At 53.3% G+C, this 21,296-nt stretch overlaps 1 protein-coding gene across 2 annotated transcripts in view; it reads right to left on the bottom strand.

The window, feature by feature from the left end:
* Positions 1-1,121: 1,121 nt before the first annotated feature.
* BCO1 (beta-carotene oxygenase 1) overlaps positions 1,122-21,296 on the bottom strand; it is a 77,226-nt gene continuing 57,051 nt past the window's right edge. For both annotated transcript variants that reach the window (XM_062175840.1, XM_062175839.1), the window contains exons 6-11: positions 19,122-19,348; positions 17,331-17,588; positions 9,633-9,738; positions 5,608-5,702; positions 3,712-3,823; positions 1,122-1,836 (exon numbers count right to left, since the gene is read on the bottom strand). In XM_062175840.1, coding sequence (XP_062031824.1) covers positions 1,625-1,836; positions 3,712-3,823; positions 5,608-5,702; positions 9,633-9,738; positions 17,331-17,588; positions 19,122-19,348 — 1,010 coding nt within the window. In that variant the 3' untranslated portion in view covers positions 1,122-1,624. The remainder of the gene's footprint in view (positions 1,837-3,711; positions 3,824-5,607; positions 5,703-9,632; positions 9,739-17,330; positions 17,589-19,121; positions 19,349-21,296) is intronic.

Genomic DNA, 21,296 nt, shown 5'->3' with positions numbered 1-21,296 from the left:
TCCTGGCTCCTGGCTTTGGATCAGTGCAGCTCCAGTCATTGCGGCCATTTGGGGGGTGAACCAGCAGATGGAAGACTTTCTCTCTCTCTCTCTGCACACACACACACACACAGAAATGAGTACAAGTGAAACTGACCAATCTGAGTCCGATGGGAAGATGGGACCCACGTCATGTCCTGGTTGTGGTGTTGTGCTGTGTAGTTCAGCTTAATGTTGCTGTTTGGAGGAAAAACTGGGTAAGGTTCACACAGTTCTGTGGGATGTCACAGAACTGCCAATGCATGTGCAGCTACCTCAATAAAACACAAGTAACCCCTGGCCTAATGGAGTCTACATTTTGGTAGAAGCAAACTTCATGGTGATCGTGGGGCCAAAGCCAAGATCGCGCTGGCTTCGGCCTGCTCCCTCCAGGGTATTTAACGCATTGCCACCAGCAGCTCCTTCCCACCCCTTAGACACATGTCAAACCCCAGGGGTGACTCAGGGGAAGGCACAAATGCAGAACAACAGTGGGAATCCCAACTCCCCTGGCCCCATGACGTGGGTACCTGGGAATTATCCAACCTACCTTTGATTATTTTAACCACACTCCAAACACCCACTAGACTATAAAGATGAGGCTCAGATGCCCACGGGGCTCCCACTAATCACATGGCACCCTGCTTGGCTCATTCCCAACTCCCTCCATCCCCATCACCTCCTGACTCAGAGACCATCAACTCCTTCACCTCTGTCCAGAACACCTGGTCTATTCCAGCAGCCACTGAGCAGAGCTTGGAGACTCTCCTTACCCCACAGACATGGGCCTGGGCACAGCGCATGCTCTGCCTCTCTGCAGCAGTGGGCAGGGCTCCTGGTGCCAGCCCTGGCTCCGGACTCCACCCTAGACTCTCGTCCCCGGCTGTGGGTAGCGAGGTCAGTGTCCAACAGTGCAATGCCCTCCTACAACACCAATCTCCCACTGACTGCAACCAGGCATCTTGCTGGCTGTGAGCCACCCAGCAACTCCCTTTTATTGCCTCAGAAAAGCTTCAGAGAAAGAAGCCACAAAAAAACAAAGTAAGCACTGAACAGACTTGAAAGTTTTTATTCTTTTCTATTACACCAAGCCTTGCATGGAATGGCCACAAAGCAACATGCCTTCCTGGTCCCCCGACTTACTACCAGGGCTCGGGTGAGGCAGCTGCAACTCTCAGACCCACAACTTAGTCCATTAGAGGGAGGGAGGGAGGGTGGGGAAGAGAGAGATGGAGGCGGGAGCATGATAAATGTTTACGCTGCCCTTCCCTAATATGTGAGCAGTGGCTTGTTCTCATCACAACGATAATGTGATTTAGCACAATGTCTGATTCCCGGTCAAGGTCTTTATCAGGAAGGGAATGGCTTTCTTAGAGGTACTGGAGCTAGTCAGTAAACATGACTTTCAAATAGGGTTTTCATGGCTAAAATGAAATAACAGAAAAGGTTCTGACACGCTCTGTCTCCAGGACCTCACCAAAACATCCAGAGAAAGCTGAAATGAAAAGCCAAACCAGGAACTTCCCCTCCACCCAGAGAGGCGTCACCTCCGAGTACCGCAGGTCCAACAGCTGAGCTACCCCCCAGGGCCCGCGCCCCAACACCATCAGGCCTGTGGGGCCCCTTCCTGCGGTCCCTGGGAGGGGACCTGCTTCCGCGTGACCCAGTCTTTGTCCGGGATGAACACCCCATGGAGGTCCAGGTGCATCTCCACGTCGACGGAGGCGCGAGCCAATTCTGTAAAGCTTTTGGCATCCAAAATAAGTAGAAAAGGCGGCTTTTGGGCATCAGTAGAGACAATGGCTGATAAGATAACTCCTTTGGGGACACAAAAAGAGACGCTCTGTAAAGTGCAGCCTGGAACCTCCTCCAGCCACAGGGATACATTTCTCAGCTGTGTTTCTGAGTCTTCTTTGCACTTAGGTGGCTAATCCAGACACAGGGAAGCGAATTCCACAGCCACCGTGAGCAGAAGGGGAAGGCTGGGAGCTAGAGGGTGGCCTCCCCTAAGCCTCTGCAATGTCTTGCTTGTCACAAGGCCTGGTCTTGGCCTGGCTGGGCCAGTGCTTCACCTCTCTGACCCTCAGTCTGCTCATCTGCATAGTGGGATGATCCCACCCATTCTTACAGGGTTACACGGTGGGTTGTTCTTACATGCGGGGCAAAAGGGCTATCGTCCCACTATATAAAAACCTACAGAGAATTAGCTTCCGAGCTGCACTGAGGCCAGCACACGTCTCTTGGACTCACTGCACCCACGTGGCACTAAATGAGCCGATTCACCCCTCCTGCATGCAGCCACACCAAGGACCTCTCCAGCACTCACTCTCAAGGGACAGTGGGTTAGACGGAACAACACACACACCTCCAGGTGGAGGAAGCGTCAGACAACACACTCGCAACTCCTCTGAGGTTCCCGGCTGCACAGAGGTTCAGCAGCTGATGTCAGACAGACCTGGATGCAAACCCTACCCCTGCACGTACTGGGTGTGTGACCTTTGGCAAGTTATCTCCCTCTCTGGGCCTCTCCTTGGTAAAATGAAGACAACGATACTCCCTGCCCACTGAGGGAAACACAGGAACCACTTGCGCAGCCAGAAGGTGATGCCAATACCTCCCTCCTGGGAGATGCCAGTGACACCAGGTCCCTGGCCTGCTGTGCCACACCACGATCAGTAAGAAGACAAGGGCCAGGTGGAAAACCACTCCCTTCTCACCTGAGGGAAGAAGCTGGCAGGCTCAGTGGGGCAGCCCGCCCTCCCCTGCAGGTGTGGGCGGCCCCACCCATGGTTCTTGTCACCTTCCTTGGCATGCCCACAGCATGGGTGGGTGTTTCTAAGACCAAGGCAGAATCAAGGAGGGAGAAGACCACTCGGTTTCACAGATACCTAGCAAAGGGTGGTGGGCCCCAGATAGGTCTCTCTCACACACTTCCACCTGGAAACTTGGATTCTAGCCACTGCCAGAGATTTTAAAAGCCAGATTCTACACTGGGAGATTCACCCAGTGGAAGGACAATGGGCTTGGCCCATGGAGAGGTCCTGCCTTGGCCCTTGGCTCCTGGGTGGCCTCCCCTAAGCCCTGCAACGCCTTGCTTGTCACGAGTGTCTTCATTCACCTGGGCACTGACCGCATAGTCAGTGCTCACGGTGTGATTGGCAGCGGGTCCTTGGGCCACGTGGTGCAGGTGGTCAGCCATGTCTGTGTGGCTGAGCCTCAGCAGAGCTCTGGAGTCTGAGGCTCGAGGGAGCTTCCCTGGCTCACATGATCAGAGCACCCTCCCTGTCCCACTTCGTCATCAGGAGAAGCTCCCACCATCCATGGCTCTCAGGGAGAAGACAACTGCAAGTTCACACCTGCTCTCTCCTGGACCCCCCCTCCCATCGCCACTTCCCTTGGCTGCACTGACCCACAACCGTAGGAATCATGGCTTTCAGTGAGATCAGTGAGCCCTCTTCACGAATTGTCCAACCTGAAGGTGGTCTGGGGACCCTTGAACTTGGAGTTGGTGTCAGAGGGAGAGTGGTCTTGGGGACACCTAAGCCTGCAGCTCAGACTCAGACAGACCTGGATTCCACAGCGTGGTTCCCCCAGCTGTGCGAGCCAGGACTCGGCTGCTGAGTGACGTCTGAGTCTGAAGGGCGCCCACAGAGCAGGTGTCGTGTGCACCGAGTGGCACCTGCTCGTTCTTACCGTCGTCCTCGTCCTGTGCACCCGGAGCAGGCACGAACAGGGGTTCTGCCGGCCAGCAGCCCTCCTCTTCCCATTTTAAGGATGACTTTGTGAGAATGTCATACTTTAGAATCTGCATGCAGAAGGGAGAGACATGGGCATGATTCGTTTGAGAGCAGGCTTTTTCCCACGTGAATCACCATGAAGAGAAGGGAGATTCAGTCCTCCAAATGTAGACTTTTAAATATGTTTGTTTGTTTGTTTATTTATTTATTTATTTGAAAAGCAGAACTATAGAGAGAGAGGAAAGAGAGAGGAATTGATCTTCCACCAACTGGTAAACTTCCCAAATGCCGGCAACAGCCAGGAACTCCAACTGGGTCGCCCATGCGAGTGGCAGGGACCCAAGCACCTAAGCCGTCACCTGCAGCCTCCCAAGGTGCACACCGGCAGCAATCTGGACTGGAAGTGGAGGTGGAACTCAAACCCAGGCATTCCAATATGGACTGCGGTATCCCCAGCAGGGGCTTAATCTGCCGTGCCTCAACACCCTCCCTCCAACACAGACTTCTGCCATCACTGTAGATGGCACCCCCTACTTTGTCAGCACAGCAGAAATGGAAGAAGCCAACCTTCCTCCTCTGGCTTTAGACATGGACCACCACAAATCTGGTACTGCAGGATGAATTCTTCAAAAGGTAAAAATCCCAAATTAATTGGCACTCTCTTGGAATTTGTATGTGTATGTGTTAAGTCAACTAATGTATTCAACGCAAACAGTTAGTATACACTACAGTTGCTATATTGCTTTACTAAGCACAAGTCCCCAAACCTGTCTTAATACTCACAGGTCTATTTCCCTTTAGGGCATGGGATTAGAGAGGAGTGGCTTGGGGTGTGTGTGTGTGGGGGGGGAGAATTCTAATTTTTTGGCTTTGTATATTTCTGCACTGCTTGCATTTAAAAAAAATATTTTTAGGTCAGGCATTTGGCCTAGTTTTAAGAAATCTGTCCCACATGGGAGCACATGGTTTGATACTCGACTCCAGCTCCTGACTCCAAATTCCTGTTAATGCAGACCCTGGGAGGCAGAGGTGTTGGCTCAAGAAATTAGGTTCCCTCCACCCACATGGGAGATGATCCGGTTTCCTGCTCTCAGCTTTGCCCTGGCCCAGCCCCAGACCTTGCAGGAACCTGGGGTGTGAACCAGCAATTCTCTCAGTCTCTCCCTCCCTGCCTCCCTCTCAAATAAATAAATGAACATAGATTTTCCCACTGAATTTAAAAATAAAGCTCTTAAAGAAAGTGATGGGGCCAGCATTGTGGTGTGCTGGGCAATGCCAGCATCCCATGTGGGCACCAGTTTGCGTCCTGGCTGCTGTGCTTCTGATCCAGCTCCCTGCACATGCACCTGAAAAAGCAGTGGAAAATGGCCTGAGTTCTAGGGCCCCTGAGCCACGTGGGAGACCTGGAAGAAGCTCCTGGCTTCAGCCTGGCCCATTGTGGCCATTTGGGGAGTGGGCCAGCAGACGGACTATCTCTGTATCTCTCTGTAACTCTGCATTTCAAATAAATAAGATGAATTAAAAATCATTTTTAAAAAAGCAATGTGTGCCATCACTCAGTGCCAGGACACAGTAAGCTGTGCCCTCCGTGCTGGAGAGGGCGCAGGATTTGGGAGGTCCCTTGTACTCGGTCCTACCACATTGTGGCACACAGCTAGTGCTCAACGAAGACATCAGTGGGTAAATTCCAGCCCTGGCCCCTTCCCCAAGCTGTACCACCTTAGGCACGGCTCCCTTCCTTGGACAGTCCATGACGACTTCCAATTTGTCTTGTCCCAAACTGGCCTCTCCCTCCTGACCTCCTATTTTCCCATCACGGTCACTCAGTCTCAAAACCTCCAGGGCTCAGTACCTTGGTTGGGATGGGACTCCACTGAACTTCGGCAGCAAACACATATCGGTAGGGCTTCCCGTTGTATGAGTAATTGATTCGCGGTAGCTCCAAGCCTGGGGGAGAAATGATACGGCAGATGAAGCCCCCGCTAAGAAGCTTTTCTTTTTCTTTTTCTTTTTTTTTTTTTAATTTTTATTTTTTTGACAGGCAGAGTGGATAGTGAGAGAGAGAGACAGAGAGAAAGGTCTTCCTTTTTGCCTTTGGTTCACCCTCCAATGGCCGCTGCAGCCGGCGCACCGTACTGATCCGAAGCCAGGAGCCAGGTGCTTTTTCCTTGTCTCCCATGCGGGTGCAGGGCTCAAGGACTTGGGCCATCCTCCACTGCCTTCCCGGGCCATAGCAGAGAGCTGGCCTGAAAGAGGGGCAACCGGGATAGAATCCAGCACCCTCACCGGAACTAGAACCCAGTGTGCCAGCGCCGCAAGGCGGAGGATTAGCCTGTTAAGCCACGGCGCCGGCCTAGGAAGCTTTTCCACAGAGATAATTCCCAAGCCAGGATCCCTGAACTTGATTCTGACCCTGGACTGCCTCAAGGGTGGTCAAGGTAGGGGAGGGAACCCCTAATGACTACCCAGCCATTTCAGGAGCCAGGGACCAGAGACCCAGATTGCCAAGTGTACAAACATCCCTAATTATCCAAGATAGGAATCACAGAGAATTACGCGATTAAAATCAGAGGCTACTGCAATTTTTCTTAAAGCTCTTTTTAAAAAAGTACTAAGGTGTCTGTATGTGCACCCATGTGTGTGGGTGTGAAGCGAAACTTTGGAAGCCATGAGAAAGACCATCAGGGGGAATAAATACAACTAGTGAATTATTAAATAACACGTAAAAATAATGTCCATGAAGGAGCTTAATAAAGTTGGCAAGAATCCATATCTCTGCCACTTGCAACGCCAGCATCCCATATGGGCACTGGTTCAAGTCCTGGCTGCTCCACTTTCGATCCACCTCCCTGCTAATGCCCCTGGGAAAGCAGTGGAAGATGGCCCAAGTACTTGCAGCCCTGCCACCCACGTGGAAGACCTGGAAGAAGCTCCTGGCTCCTCGCTTCGGCCTGAACCAGCCCCAACTATTGTGGTCATTTGGGGAGTGAACCAGAGGATGAAATCTCAATCTTAATCTCAATCCCTCTCTCTCCCTCCCTCTCTCTCCCCTGCCCCCCACCTCTCTACCTCTCTGACTCTTTCAAATGAATGAATAAATCTTAAAAAAAAAAAAAAAAGTCCATGTTGAAGGTTAAGTGGAAAAGGCTGGTGTTAGGATGAGCTCCACTACGTCACAAATGAAGAGCAGAGGTTTTAAGGCAGGGCTGGGGTGATGGCCAATGGTTTGCCTTTCCCACTGTGCATTCTAAGCTTCTCACTACGCACCATTTTCACTCTGCTTACTACTTTCATAGCCAAAAGTGCTACATTGCCCCCTCCAGTGTAAACACACGTGGGTTTCCACGTGGCTGTGTGGCAAGTGGAATTTCTAAGTCCGCATACTGAACTGAATGTCCACCCCCCCGTGCTTATGAAATAGTCTATGTAGTGGAGCCAACTGCTGGGGAAGATAGAATATTCAAGAAAACAAAGGAAGCAGAGGGAGAAAGGCTGACCACAAGAGGGCCTCGTGGAAAGGACTCCAGGGCTTGGGTGGCCACTGGGTTCCACGGTGAGTGAAAGGGGGATGGGAGGGACCTGCCCAATCCCAGGTGTGAGTAATCGAGAACCTTCCAAAAGACAGGTCAAAGTGAGCATGAGGAGGGAGGCCACTCACCTTTGTTGAGAAGAAGGTGCCCATAGCTGGCCCCACTCCTGGGGGCCCCCTCTAAAGCCTTACCTGTGTCCCCCTACTCCTGTAAGTGACCACCTACAAGTTAAGTGTGTGGTTAAGTGGGGTCTGATTTTCTTCTGTGGATTCCTTGCAGCCACACTATTGAACAATCTTCAGACTATGGGAAATACTCAAGTGGCATTCACTCAGTGAACCAAGCAGGTCTGGAACACTCCAGACGGTTTGGCGTGCATTTTGTTCAAGTGTAAGAGCAGGGGTTAAGGGCTATGGAGTCAGAGGAGCTGGGTTCTGACCCTGGCTCTGCGGCCTGCCTGGTGGCTCTCAGCCTGACCACAAGAACAGCGAAGTCCCAGCACCTGCCCCTACAGTGGCTACCCCTTGCTGGATCTCCCCCCTCACCAGCCAGGTCCAGATGTGCATGAACCCCTTGCATGTCGACGATAACAGCAGACCCTTGGGGTGAGATGGGAGGACATCTGAGAGGTGCTACTGAGGGCCCGGCATGCCCCGCATGCGCCACACAGGAAGGAAAGATGGGAGAGCTGTGCTGGGGGGCGTGGTGGCAGATGAGCAGCGACTGTCTGTGGTTGCCGTTTTCAGCATCACACAACATTGCTGCAACCACAATGGACCAGAACAATGCAAGCCACCAGATCTGCCACGGGATGGGCTGGTGAGAGGGCGTGGAGGCCGAGGACCGAAGACCTGAGCTAAGATCTCCACCTGCGTGTTCACTTTCACACACACCAAGGCAGAGGTGCCACACAGCTGGGTACTGGATGCAAGGGATGCTGTTCGTACAACTGGATTCTCAGGACAAATCTGAGGTCAGCCTGGATGAGTCCCAGATGCCTGAGCCCAGCGCTGGGAAGCTGGCTGAGCCAGCCTGTGAGTTTAAATCTCCAGCAGTGTCCTTGGGCCAGCCTGCCCATTCTGCATCTTTACATTTTACTTACTGAGAGAGAGAAAAAAATGAATGAATGAGCTTGCATTTGCCAGTTCTCTCCCCAGATGCCCACCACAGCCAGGAAAGGGCCAGACCAAAGCTGGGAACTCAATCCAGGTCTCCCATGTGGGTGACAGGGACCCAATTACTTGAGCCATCACCTGCTGCCTCCCAGGTCAGAAACAGAGCCAGGACTCAATTCCAGGCACTTCGATAAGTGATGTGGGCATCACTTATCTGCAAGGCCAAACCCTCACCCCCACTCTGTACTATGAAGTTCAAGCATAGCCCCCTCGGTGCCAGACCTTGTCTCAGGTGCTGCCAGGACACCAGAAACAGCAAAGCAGAGAAACAAGGTCCTTGCCCTGTGGACGTAGTTTCACGGCACTGGCACCTACCCCGGGACATGAGCAATATCTGGAGACGGTTTTGGATTTTCTAATTCAGGGCAGGGGTTGCCACTGGCAGCCAGAGGGTGGAGGGGGCCAGGGATGCTGCTCAACACCCCAGAAGGCACAGGACGGCCCCAGCATAAAGAGGGACTTGGCTACAAACGTCCATGATGCCTGCTGCCGTGGGTGGGGCTGCCGTTCTGGGGTCCCATTCTCTGTGCAGCTCTGCAGCTCCCATGTCCCTGTTTCTGTGTGACATGGAGCTCACAACACCTACTCTGCAGGTACTGAGTCAGTGCAGAGCTGCAAGTACCAAGGTTTCATTCCTGTTCAGTAAGCCAGTGTTCAGGAAGCTACAGTATTTGTGGAAGGCAACCGTGAGCGTTGTTTAAGATACAGGGAAGAGGGGCCAGCGCTGTGGCACAGTAGGTTAATCTTCTGCCTGTGGTTCGAATCTTGGCTGCTCTTCTTCCAATCCAGCTCTCTGCTATGGCCTGGGAAAGCAGTGGAAGATGACCCAAAAGCTTGGGCCCCTGAACTCGCTTGGGAGTCCCAGAAGAAGCTCCTGTCTCCTGGATTTGGATCAGCTCAGCTCTGGCAGTTGTGGCCATTTAGAGAATGAACCAATGGATGGAAGACCCTTCTCTGTCTCTCCCTCTCACTGTCTGTAACTCTATCTCTAAAATAAAATAAAATAAAATAAAATAAAATAAAATAAAATAGATACAGGAAGGAGAAATGTCCCTAGATGCTTTCATGGGGGCCCCCACAAGAGCCTCTGATCTTCATCTTGCTACATCAGAAGCTTGGGGTTGCCATGACAACGAGCCCCTCCCTACACACAGACAGAGGGTGCACTTCACCTTTATATAGGAATTCCGGCTGGCAGTACACTTGGTCATCTTTCTCCTTCAGGGCTCTCGCTGTAGTGGATGTCAGCTTGATCAAATTTGAGCCCACTTCTGCATTCTAAAAAGAAATCAGCACAAAAATAAACAAATAAAGGAACACTTGTTATCCAAAGCAAACCTTTGCTTTTCCATGTACATTTCCAAAACACATTAGAGCACGTCACCTTGCTGGGCCTCCCATGAACCAGAGCAAGTAGCTATCTTACTGCTGGTAGTATCAATTTTTTTTTTTTTAATGTGGATAGACAATTTGAAGCCACTGCCCCAAGGTCACATAGCTGGTGGGTGGTCGAAGCAAGGCTCTTAGAGCCACTGCTCATCACTGTCACTCTGTGCAAACTTCGCCCTCCCGGAGAAAATGCCTGTGCTTCTAAGAGTTGCTTCTTAAACACTGGATGATTCACCTGTGAAAGGCAGCATCAGTCATTAAAAGGGTGTTTATAAAGTTTTGAATAGCATCAGAAATGCTTATGATATAACACTCGGTAAAAAAAACATCAGGACAAATCACACAGGCAGGCTGGGCTCAACCACATGAAAAATTGCATAGAGAAGACCTATGAGGGTGCTTCAAAAGTTCATGGAATTAAAAGATAGCTTTATTTTGTTGCAAAATTCTTTGAAGTCCGTGCATAGGAAAGAACTTCAAAAGGCTCATGAGAAGCATATGCTATGTGAGATATTGCAGATGGTGGAGTTATGGGGACTTTAATTTCTTCTTCTGTGTTTCTCCATATTTTCAGCATTTTCTCCTATGAAAAGTTACCACTGTTGAAATGAAAACAAATGCGCAATAAAAATTATGTGGGAGAGAGACAACTTTCAAGCCCATTCTCTGGGATCAATTCATAAGCAGACTTGGCTGTTCGCTACCTGACTGTCATCCTAACCCAGGAGAGGGATCTACAATGAAGTGTTTACTGGGCAGCTCCTGCTCCCTCTCCATACACGCCCCCACTCCTGGCCAACTCTAACCTTGTAGTTCTGCTTCCTTATTTGCATAATGTGGATAATAATAGGGTATGCATCTTCCAGCATCTGGGCTGATTAAAAGAGATCAGATCATCCACACAAACGGGTTATGAGAGTGCCTGGTTCACAAAAAGTGCTAGAAAACTGTGGGCAGCTGCAGTTGATGATGCCATCTTCACTGACCCCCATCCACAGTGGGGTGCACACAAGACACAGAGGAATGCTTGAAACCACAGAGAGCACCGAACCCCTTATGTGAGCACTGTGAAGCCCCAGCAGCCGATCTGATAACCATGCTCCGAGGTGAGGGTAGCAGTGGGTGGCCTATGCAGTGGGGATCCGCTGAACAAGAGGTGAATCTTGCCCTGGGCGACAGAGAGAGAGATGATGCAAGCCTTCATCCTGCTCAGCACATGGTGTAAAAGTCATGGATTGTTTATTTGGGGGATTTTCCATTGAATAATTTTGGAGCATGCTTGTTTGTGGGTAACTGAATCCACAGGTCGGGGAACCACTGTGTTATTAGCCGCCACCACCATGATCCTAATTATTATTGCATGGCTGCCATGGCTAAGAGGATGGCTGAAGCCCTGGGAGACATTGAGGACCAAGGCGAAAAAAATCATGGTTAGGGGGGATTTTGCATTCACATTTTCCAAAAATGGCTTTCAGAATCAAAACCAAGCTATTTTAATCATCCTGGTTCTTTGCTGGGAAGGGGTCAAGTTGATCGCAGTTGAGATTTGCTGTAGTTCAAGCCCTCAATTCACAGAAGAGGAGACTGAGGCTAGAGAAAGAGACTTGCCCAAAGCCACACAGACAGAGCAGAGCCTGGGGCCAGGCCCTCACAGTACAATTCCCCTGCCCAGAAGCAAGAGTGCCAAGGACAGAGGTCAAAGCAGGTGCAGAGGCCCTGAGGCCAGCTCCGTGGGATCCAGCAAGTCCCAGCTCACACATCCCTAACGACTCAATCCAAATCTGCAAGGTCTCCCAGGCACTCGTCCCAGGCTACAATCATCCCCTTTAGGAAGCTGCTTCTTTCTTTTATGCCTGTCTTCCCCATGAAGGCAAGGACCAGATTTTGCACAGCACATAGCAACTGGCTCCCAGGGAGTAACTGCTAAGAGAATGAGGGGAAGCATGACCCCATGAGCTTTTCCATCAACTGTCGAGGGGCAAAACGCGTGTTTCGCAGGCTGGCTGTCGGAAGCAGTGGAGATGAGGTACATGAACAGAGCAACCCAGTGCCCAGGACATCGGCGGTGTCCTAGGAAGAAGCTCCAGCCCTTGCACCTGCATGGCACCGCAGCCAGCGGGAGGCCTGTCCCAGCCCTGATGCTGATGTCTTATAGCTCGGCCTGAAACCTGTCAGACTGGTTGAGGGAGACACCCTGAATGCTTCCACACCCAGCAGCCACCAACATGACTCGGCTGCTTTCCGAGGCCTTTGGGAAGGAATCGCTTTCCAGCCAGGATTCAACAAGACCTTGCAGGCTGCTCAGGCACGGCTTTGTTGGGAGAACTCCCAGGAGAAGCAGCACTCACAGCGATCCCCCAGAAGCTAGCTTGGGTGTGAAATCTGACTCCCCCCCGACAAGCTTGCTGGGTCTGCTTCCTCATCTATGCGTTGTTGGGGGGTGGGAGGGTGGCCTGGGGCTGAGTGTGTCACCCCAAGGCCCTGTATCTAAGGATTAAGTTAAATAATGGGTGTGAAAACACCCAGGCCAGGGCTAGCTAGACCCAGCATAGTACCTGGGAGCCAGAACAACTCACAATCAAATCCCAACTCAAACCTCGCAGGCAACTCTTCTAGGTCGAGCAGTTTCTTCGCTCTGCCATTTGTGGATATGGGCTGATAAATAATTCAGAGTGTTGGGATGTGGTTTAACAAAGCCTTTGCCAGTCCCTGAAATGTGCAGAACCCAGGATGAGAGTACAACTGAAGGTTCGCCAACAAAATATCTATCCGACCATAGCAACCAAATAGACAGAACACTCTCTCCCCACCTGACTCGACACACAGACCCTTGCAATGTTGTGTTGAACTGCAGTGCCCAATACAGCAACCACCAGCCATAGGTATGCATTCAGATTTAACCTTTAACTAAGGATAAGAAAAATAAAATCAGTTAATAAAAGCACACATCGTTAAGTGGCGACTGTACTGCACAGAGAGAATGTTCCAGCAACATGGCAGGTGGTCTGGAAGGATGAGTGAACATGAAATCCTAGGACACCTTGGGGGTGAGCTGGAATAGTGTGGCTAGAAGTGGTCTCTGGCCCCTGGCTCTCTTTCTTTCTCACCCCAGGCTCTGCCCCCAATTCTATGGGTGATCCAGCCAGCACAGCCAAGACTTCAGCCAGCCCTGGCCACTGCATGGGCCCAGGGTGGGCACTCCAGTGGCTGAGTCTGGCCCTGGGAGAGCAGAAGCAGACATCAAAGCAGGACTGGGGTCCAGAGTACATTTAGGGGGGCAATGGGATACCCTTCTGGCTGGGCAGGATCCACAGGTCCTATGGACTCTCCACCTGAGGAGGAGGAGGGGACGTGCTGCAGACCAAAAGGGCAGAGCAGGGCCTCCTGAGTGCCGAGCCCAGGGCCGGGGTCCCTCTTTCCAGGGTCTAAGAGCAGAAGAGGCATTGGACACATGGCCCGGAACATCGTGATAAACCATGGCTTCTCTCTGCATCGGGAGACAAAACTCTAATGATGCAGGAGTTGGAAGTTCAAATTGCATCCTCTCACAGCCCCTCACGCATGGCTGGGAAGTGCTTCTGATCCCTGCTTCAAGGCAGCCAGGAAGACTGTAGGACAGCTGTCCCCTGCTGTCTGTACATGTCAGATGTCTCCCAGCCACGCCCCCTCCCCTGCCGAGCCCTGCCCTAGACACCCGCAGTCCCACATAAACAGGCCCAGCAGCCGAGAGGCCCTGACGGCCCTGCCTTCCTTTGACCCCAGTTGGCCCAAAGACCAGGGACTCTGGGGCAGTCTGGGGCTTTAAATCCAGCTCACTGCTGCTCACTCTACTGGACAGCACTCTCACCAGCACAGGTTCTGATGCCACGGGAGGACTTTGTGTCTTTTTTTTTTTTTTTTTTTTAAGACTTGTTTATTTAGTTGAGTGTCAGAATTACAGAGAGTGAGCAAGAGACAGAGAGAGGTCCTCCATCTGCTGGTTCACTCCCCCATACGGCTGCAATGGCCAGCACTGGGTCAGGCCGAAGCCAGGAGCTTCATCCAGGTCTCCCACTGGGTAGCCTGGGTCTAAGCACTTGGGCCATCTTCCGCTGCTCTTCCCAGGCTGTTAGAAGGGAGTTGGATTGGAAGTGGAGCAGTCAGGACAGGAGCTGGTGCCCATATGGGATGCCAGCATCAAAGGTGCAGCTTTACCGGCTGTGCCACAACACTGGCCGGCTTTGTGCCCTATTTAGAGACCCTGCTAAACTCTTTAATTAATCCATTACCAGTATTTAAGAGCTTAACAAGTGCCCTCCAAGTGCAACGGATGAAGTCACACGACAGAGTCTTGGCATCAAGGGACAAGGGGACTGAGATGGTGCCTGACACTTGAAAGAGAGGCGAGCAAATGGCTCCAGAGTGTGCCCTCACCCCAGGCCAGTAAGGAGGGACGAACTGAGGTGCTGAGACACAGGCCACCCAGCCAGGGAGTCGCAGCTGCGCTGGGACAGGACGGCAGGAGAGGGGACAGAGGGCAAAGGCCCCAGACGTGCAGGCCGTCTGACGAAGGGCAGCACCTGCTCGAGCTGGCCTCACAGTGGCCTTGGGGCAGGAGGGAGCCGGAGCTGGGGCTCTGCACACGGAAGGCGGTGTCTGCCTCCTTGACTGTGCAATTTCCAAAGGCAGGTGTAGCAACTTGAAAGTGAAGAGGACATGTTTAAGGGACCATAAACAGCCATCCAGTGGCGTGGTCAGAGCTGCCCAGCCCAGGCTCTGCTGACCTTTGCTATTTCAAAGCACTGGATAGCTCACACGACGGCTTTTACAAATACACACTCAACTTCCTCGCATGGCTCCATGGAAACCAGCCACCCCCCGAGGAGGGTAAAGGTGGTAAAAGCTCATGGTGTGTAGGCCGTGGGAGGGAGCGTGCACCACCATGCACATCACACATGGGCTGAGCTCAGCCTGAGATTTGCCTCCCTGCCCCCAACCCCGCCCCACCAAGCTGCTTCCTGGGCGAGGGTTCAGGGGCCAGAGGCTTGGGTGTAGCTCTATGGGGGGGGGGGTTGTCACGTGGAGAGAAAGTAACCCTGATTTTTCTCTCAATCCTTTCAAATGGTCACGGAAAGCATCTTGGATGCCATGAAGTCTTTAACACTTCATGCTTTCAGAAATTGCTTTTTCAGGGCCAGTGCTGTGGCGTAGCAGGTAAAGCTGCTGCCTGCAGTGCTGGCATCCCCTAAGGGCGCCAGTTCAAGACCTGGCTGCTCTACTTCTGATCCAGCTCTCTCCGATGGCCTGGGAAAGCAGCAGAGGATGGCTCAAGTCCTTGGGCCCCTGCACCCACGTTGGAGACCAGGAAGAAGCTCCTGGCTCCTGGCTTTGGATCAGCACAGCTTCAGCCATTGTGGCCATCTGGGGAGTGAACCAGCAGATGGAAGACCTCTCTCTCTTTGCCTTTCCTTCTCTCTCTGTGTAACTCTGACTTTCAAATAAATAAATCCTTTTTTAAAAATTGCTTTTTCACAAACTTTGGTCGTGGCTTGGCAGGCCACAGCCCCTGGTCCCAGGCTGAGGACCCCTGCTGCCCGGCCCTGCCTTCTCACCCTTGCCTTCTCTGTGCAGCAGGCAAGGCTGCTTCCACCGGGGAGCCAGACGCTCCCTCTCACCTGAGTCAAGAAAGCAGCCGGTTCACGGAAAGCAAAAGATGGCTTTGGAAACGTGAAGCAGAGGTGATGTGAGACGTGGTAAAAGCCACGGCAGAGACACCAGACAGACAAGAGAATCCAGCTGTGGCATCAGATAAACCTGGGAGCAAATGCTCACTGCTGGGAACCTGGCTGAACCCTGCCCCAAGGATGGGGCAGGAAGGGTGGGACTGAACACCCCCCCCCGCCCCGCCCGGGGCACTGCTGGAGTCCCTGTGACCCATCTGCGCTCCATCCAGGAGGCCCGCTGGGGGAGCAGCGGCCATACTACCCCTTAGCAGTTACAAACGTGGGTTTAAAGACCATTCCGACCTTGGCTCTGCCACTCTGGGCTGTGTGACCTGGGGCACGGTCATTAACCTCTCTGAGCTTCCATTTCTTTCATCTCTAAAATGAGGCTAATTTGGGGACCTCTCCCACAGGTTGTTTAGTTCATTACATGAGGTAAGGAAAATAAAACGCTTAGCAAAGTACCTGGCACACGCATGCAGCTGGTAAATGCGAGCTATCAAAACTTAATTGAATCAAATTTGATTTGATTTAAATTAATTAAGGCATGAAGTCAGTGGGATCTGGAGCCTCACTCGGAGCCCAGAGCCGCAGTAGATCTACAGTGACCACATGGAGCATCGCATGCAGGAACACAGCTGCCCAGCATCGGGGGACCATGGGGGCAGACGGCGACAGACTCCTGCCACTAGGCGGGTACTTAAACTGACGCCGTCGCAGGATGCTTAATACTAGGGAGAGATGTGCAGACGACACATGGGTTAGAAGAGTGTTTACTTAGAGGCAGACAGAGAGAGCGCGAGACACAGCCCCCATCTGCTGGTTCACTCTCTGAATGTCCACAATAGCCCCAGGCCAGGGCTGAAGCCAGGAGCCAGGAGCCTAATCCAGGTCTCCCACATGGGTTGCTGAGGCCCAATCACTTGAGCTACCACCGCTGCCTCCCAGGGTCTGCATTAGCAGGGAGCTGGAGTCGGGAGCCAGAGGTGGGAATTGAACTTGGGTACCCCAGTGTGGGCTGTGGACACCTTTACTGCTGGACAAACATCTGCCCCCTGCTTTGTTGACTTTGGTGCAAGAAGCTTTGAAATCCTTGCGTAGTTTTCTTATAAAAACACTTTCTAAGACCCTTTTGAATCCTCTGAGACAGAAGGTAGATTAGGAGCTGCTCGGGAGGTGATGCGGGGAGGAGCAGGGGGCCATGAAGAGGTGATGGTGAGGGTGTGGAATTCCTTTTTGGGTGATGAAATATTCAAAGTTGACTGTGGGGTGGGCATGTGGCACAGCAGCTAAGATGCTGGGTTCGAGTCCCAGCTCCCAGCTTCCTGGCAATGCATCCTGGAGAGGCAGCAGTGGTGGATGGAGCACTTGGGGTCTCTATGGATCTATGTGGATGTCCCAGCTCGTGGCTCCAGCCTGGCCCAGCCCCAGCTTTTGTGGGCATTTGGAGTATGAACCAGCAGATGTGAGATCTGTCTCTCTCTGCCTTCCAAATAAAATAAATAAAAATTAAAAAAAAAACCACTTTTTTTTTTTAAACAAAACTAATTGTGGTGGTAGTGGCATAGCTCGGGGAATTTTACTTTTTCCTTTGCCTCGACTTTCTAAAGATTCTGCCACTCATCTGGACCACTTTTGGCAAAATCATGAAGATGTTTTTGGTTTTTCCGTAAATACAGTTCACTCTGGATTGTGATGCCAATCAAATGAGCGCCCGCAGAACTTCCTGCCTGGGCTCAGGTCTCCGGATGGGAAACGGGCCTTCTGGGAAGCCCTTACCTGGTCCCCGTGGAGGGGCAGGGCAAACCTCCGGAGGGTGGGGGCCGAGGTGAGCCTGGCATTTTGCTCGAAGGCCTGGTTCAGGTTGGCCAGGTAGAAGAGCTGGTAGAGGCTGCTGTCGTCATAGGCGATGATGTCAAACACGACGCAGCCGTCCTCCTCGTAGGCGTTGACATGGTGGAAGACCACCAGGGGGTCCGTGTAGAACTTGATGGGCACGGGCTTCCGGGTCCTCTGGTCGATGATGTGAATGTAGGTCTGAAAGCAGACGCGCAGTTGGCACTGGGCTCTCCCTGTCAGGGCCAGCGCTGTGCCCCCACGGGCCAGCCAGCACCCCATCTGGCGGGTACTAGCCTGGGCCTACTGTGTGTCTGCTCACAACAGCGCTCGGTAAGCGGAGCTGTCTAGGATGGGCAGGAGGGACGCTCGCTGCCAAGGCCTCTGCAGCCACCAGGGGGACGCTGCTTGTGGGGCTGCTGAGGCTGCACCGCGCCCTCATCCCGCTGCCTCCTGGGCCTGCTTCGCCTCTTGCTCCCCCTTCCCCATCATCAGACTTTGGAAATCAAGAGGGGAGCCAGGAAGGGGGCTTCAGCGGTGTGGTGGGGGGCTCGATGCAGGAGGCAAAGACAGGGGTGAACATCCAAGGCCCTCTCTTCCCTCAGGACCCCAACCCTGAGCCAGCCACATGGAGTCTTCCAGAAGTCCTCTTCCAAACGCATCCATGAGCCTGTCCCAGGGCTCCAAGTCTTCTCACTTTCTAAATGCCAGGGAATCCCTGGAGGTCTGGATTGGAGGCCACAACACCCCCTCCACTCCCCGCTACCTGGAGTTCCCTCCCCCTACCCAGCTTCCCACACTGGGAGGCTCTGCTGCAGGGCAAGCTCCAGTTCAGCCGCCCACCCCTGCTGTGCATCAGGCACCGCTTTGGGAACCCGGAAAGACAAAGGAATGCCACTCCCTGCTCTCATGGACCTTACATGCCAGCAGGGGTGAGGCCAACAATAAATACCAGGCATGTGAGATGTCAGGGACGATGGGCTCTCCTGGGAAATGAGCAGCACGGGAGAGGGAGCCAATGCCTTCACTCCTTCAGCCACCTTGCTCTCCTCCCAGAGGAGAGACGGCCACAGCAGGACCATCTGTGCGAACGCACAGAGAACATGGAGGGATGTCCACTGGGAAGCGGTGGCTCCCTCCAGAGTGGGGAGTGGGCAGGGCACGGGAGGAGAGTGGCGGGGTTAGGGAGGAGACTTTATTATACACGTGTGTTACCTGAAAACAAAACACTGTTCCAAAGGTAACAACAGGAACTCAGTAACTCTAGTCACGCACACACATCCATATGGGAGTGTATGCACACACAGTGCACGTGTGCACACACACACCTGCACACACGTGCTGGGAGCACCCAGGCATAGCTGAATTACAGGAGATGTTTCTGCTGGACCTCTGGGTGGAAGTCTCTAGCATCATGACGTGGAAGGAGCCTCCCGCCCACCTCCTCTTGCCCCTGCCCCTCCCCGCCCCGTCTTTGGTGGCAACAGAGAGGCTGGAGGTGTGAGGAGCCCTGCTCGCCCTGGGGACTGAGGACAGGGCCCCTTTGCTGCTGGGCCAGTGAGGACTGCCTTAGCTGCTGAGGTTACCCAAGGTCACACCCCTTCCTGGGACTGTGTCCAGCGACGTGCAGACAAGGGGCTACACAGGCAGGGGCCACTGTGAAGGACCGCCCAGCTTCAGACACCTTGGGGAGGCTGATGGCTGCCCTTCCCTTAACCCTCCCCCAAGCCGCACCTTGTCCTCGGGGTGGAAAGCCATGCAGGACGCCCAGCTCACGCCCCGGATGTACGCCGTTGCCATCTTGAGGATATCCAGCTTGAAAGGCTGCTCCAGGAACACGAGGTAGTTCTCGGTGATGCCGAAGCTGTGGTAGTAGCTCGGGGAGAGCAGGGAGCGCGAGGGCATGGAGCAGAACACCTCGGCCCGTGTCAAGGGGCTCCGCTTCCCCTTCCCCTTGGCTTCTGCAGGAAAGCAAGGGCCGGGAATCGCACAGGAGCTGGGCCCCCAACACCACCACCACCCCTAGAACCAACGTTGTTGCTAGCGAGATGAAATTTTCAACAGCGGCCAAGAAGGAGACCAGACAAGGATCTTACTGCCAAGGTCAGTGCAGGGCCCGACACCAGCCCCTGCAGGTGCAGCTGCCACAGCCCACACTGGCTGCCCGAACTGAAAACCATGGAACCACAGAGAAAGCCTCTAGGCCAGGGGTCTATGACACAGCCTGGGAGCTAGACCCAGCAGCCACCTGCTTTTGTGAATAAAGTTTTATTTGGGACATGGCCTGGCTCACTCCTCTTTGTGTTGGCCACGGCTGGCTTTGTCTTCCAGTTCCGGGGTGACTTGAGCCACTGCGACAGAGATTGCGTGTTCTGCAAAGCCCTAACTCATGCCATCTGGCCATTTGAAGGAAAAGGATTGCTGATTCCCATTCTGCACTGGTGCCTCTCACACTTTTACGAGTGAGGACCAGCTAGGGATGGATGGAAGGTGCAGTCTGACTCCGTGTACTGGGACAGGGCCTGGGGTTCTGCATGTCAAGCTGTCTACACAGGCTTAAGCTCTGCTCTTGTGTCAGAACCATCACTGGACATATGTGTCACAGTCTTTCCTTGAGGTTCTCTTGATACTGTCCATTCTGAAACACCTGGGCGAACGGGGCCAGCTTTGTGGCATGGCGAGTAAAGCCACTGCCTGTGACACCGGCATCCCACATAGGCACTGGTGAGTGTCCCAGCTGCTCCACTTCCCATCCAGCTCCCTACTTGTGTGCCTGGGAAAGCAGTGGAAGATGGCCTGAGTGTGTGGGTCCCTGTACCTACATGGGAGACCCAGAAGAAGCTCCTGGCTTTGGCCTGGCCCAGCCCTGGCCACTGTGGCCATTTGGGGAGTGAACAAGCAGATGGAAGACCTCTCTCTCCCCACCACCCCACACCCCCCTCTAACTCTGCCTTCCAAATAAATAAACCAATCTTTAAAATAACAAGCAAAACCCAAAACACCTGGACATGGGGCCGAGCACCTACAGTGACAAGGGGCTTTTACACAGATCTTGAGAAGGAAGTGAGGATGTGGGGTGCCCATGTGACCAATGGGAAGCTGAGGCTTGATAGAACATTCTAACACCGTAGCCAAAGCCACAGGGTTATGCTGAGAAAACACACGGCCCCCGAGCCTTGACTTCCTCCTCTGGTAGCGAAGGCAGAGATCGGAATGAGACCGCGCAGCTCGGCAAGCAGCTTACCCGGCACCCGGATGCCAACGGTGCTCAGCACACGTGGGCCCTTCCCGTCCTCTGTGGGGATGAGTCAGGCCCTGGCCGAAAGGCCTCCGCACCCATGCCTGGGGCTGCTCCACCATGAGCTGTCTGCAAACATCCCCGCCCCTCTGGAGGCCACCTGTGCACACTGTAATCAGCTGGCTGGAGGGAGGGACGCTCTGGGGTTATGGGATGGTTCCTTTCTTCACAAAACAAATGGAGCACAACGCACACTGAAACAAAAGCACCCTGGCCGGGGAGCGGGAGGCGCTCCAGTGTGGAGTCGGTACTCAGAACGGCCACCTCCGTGTCAGTGGCTCCTGTAAACTTGGGACCATGGCCATGTCCCCTTGGGCCCCACAGTCCTCCTCTGGAACATGAGAGGGCAAACTCGGATGCCCAGACGGTCCCCAAGTCTGACCTTCCTGGATTCTGAACTTGACCCTCGATCCTCCTATTGGCCTAACTACCGGGAGTTCCATTTAACAAGGACACTCATTGTATATTCTGACCTCAGGGGCTCCCAGATCCTGGCAGAGCCTGGCGATTCATTCGGGAGTTTCCACAGGACAGTGGGGGAAGGGGACCGGCAGGGAGCCCAGATGCAAACAGCAGTCCTAAACCAGAAAGGCAGGTCCGCGAGCACTCTT

This window comes from Lepus europaeus, chromosome 19 (assembly GCF_033115175.1).
Source record: "Lepus europaeus isolate LE1 chromosome 19, mLepTim1.pri, whole genome shotgun sequence".
In the NCBI taxonomy this organism is placed as follows: domain Eukaryota; kingdom Metazoa; phylum Chordata; class Mammalia; order Lagomorpha; family Leporidae; genus Lepus; species Lepus europaeus.
This window is presented reverse-complemented; position numbering and strand designations above follow the sequence as displayed.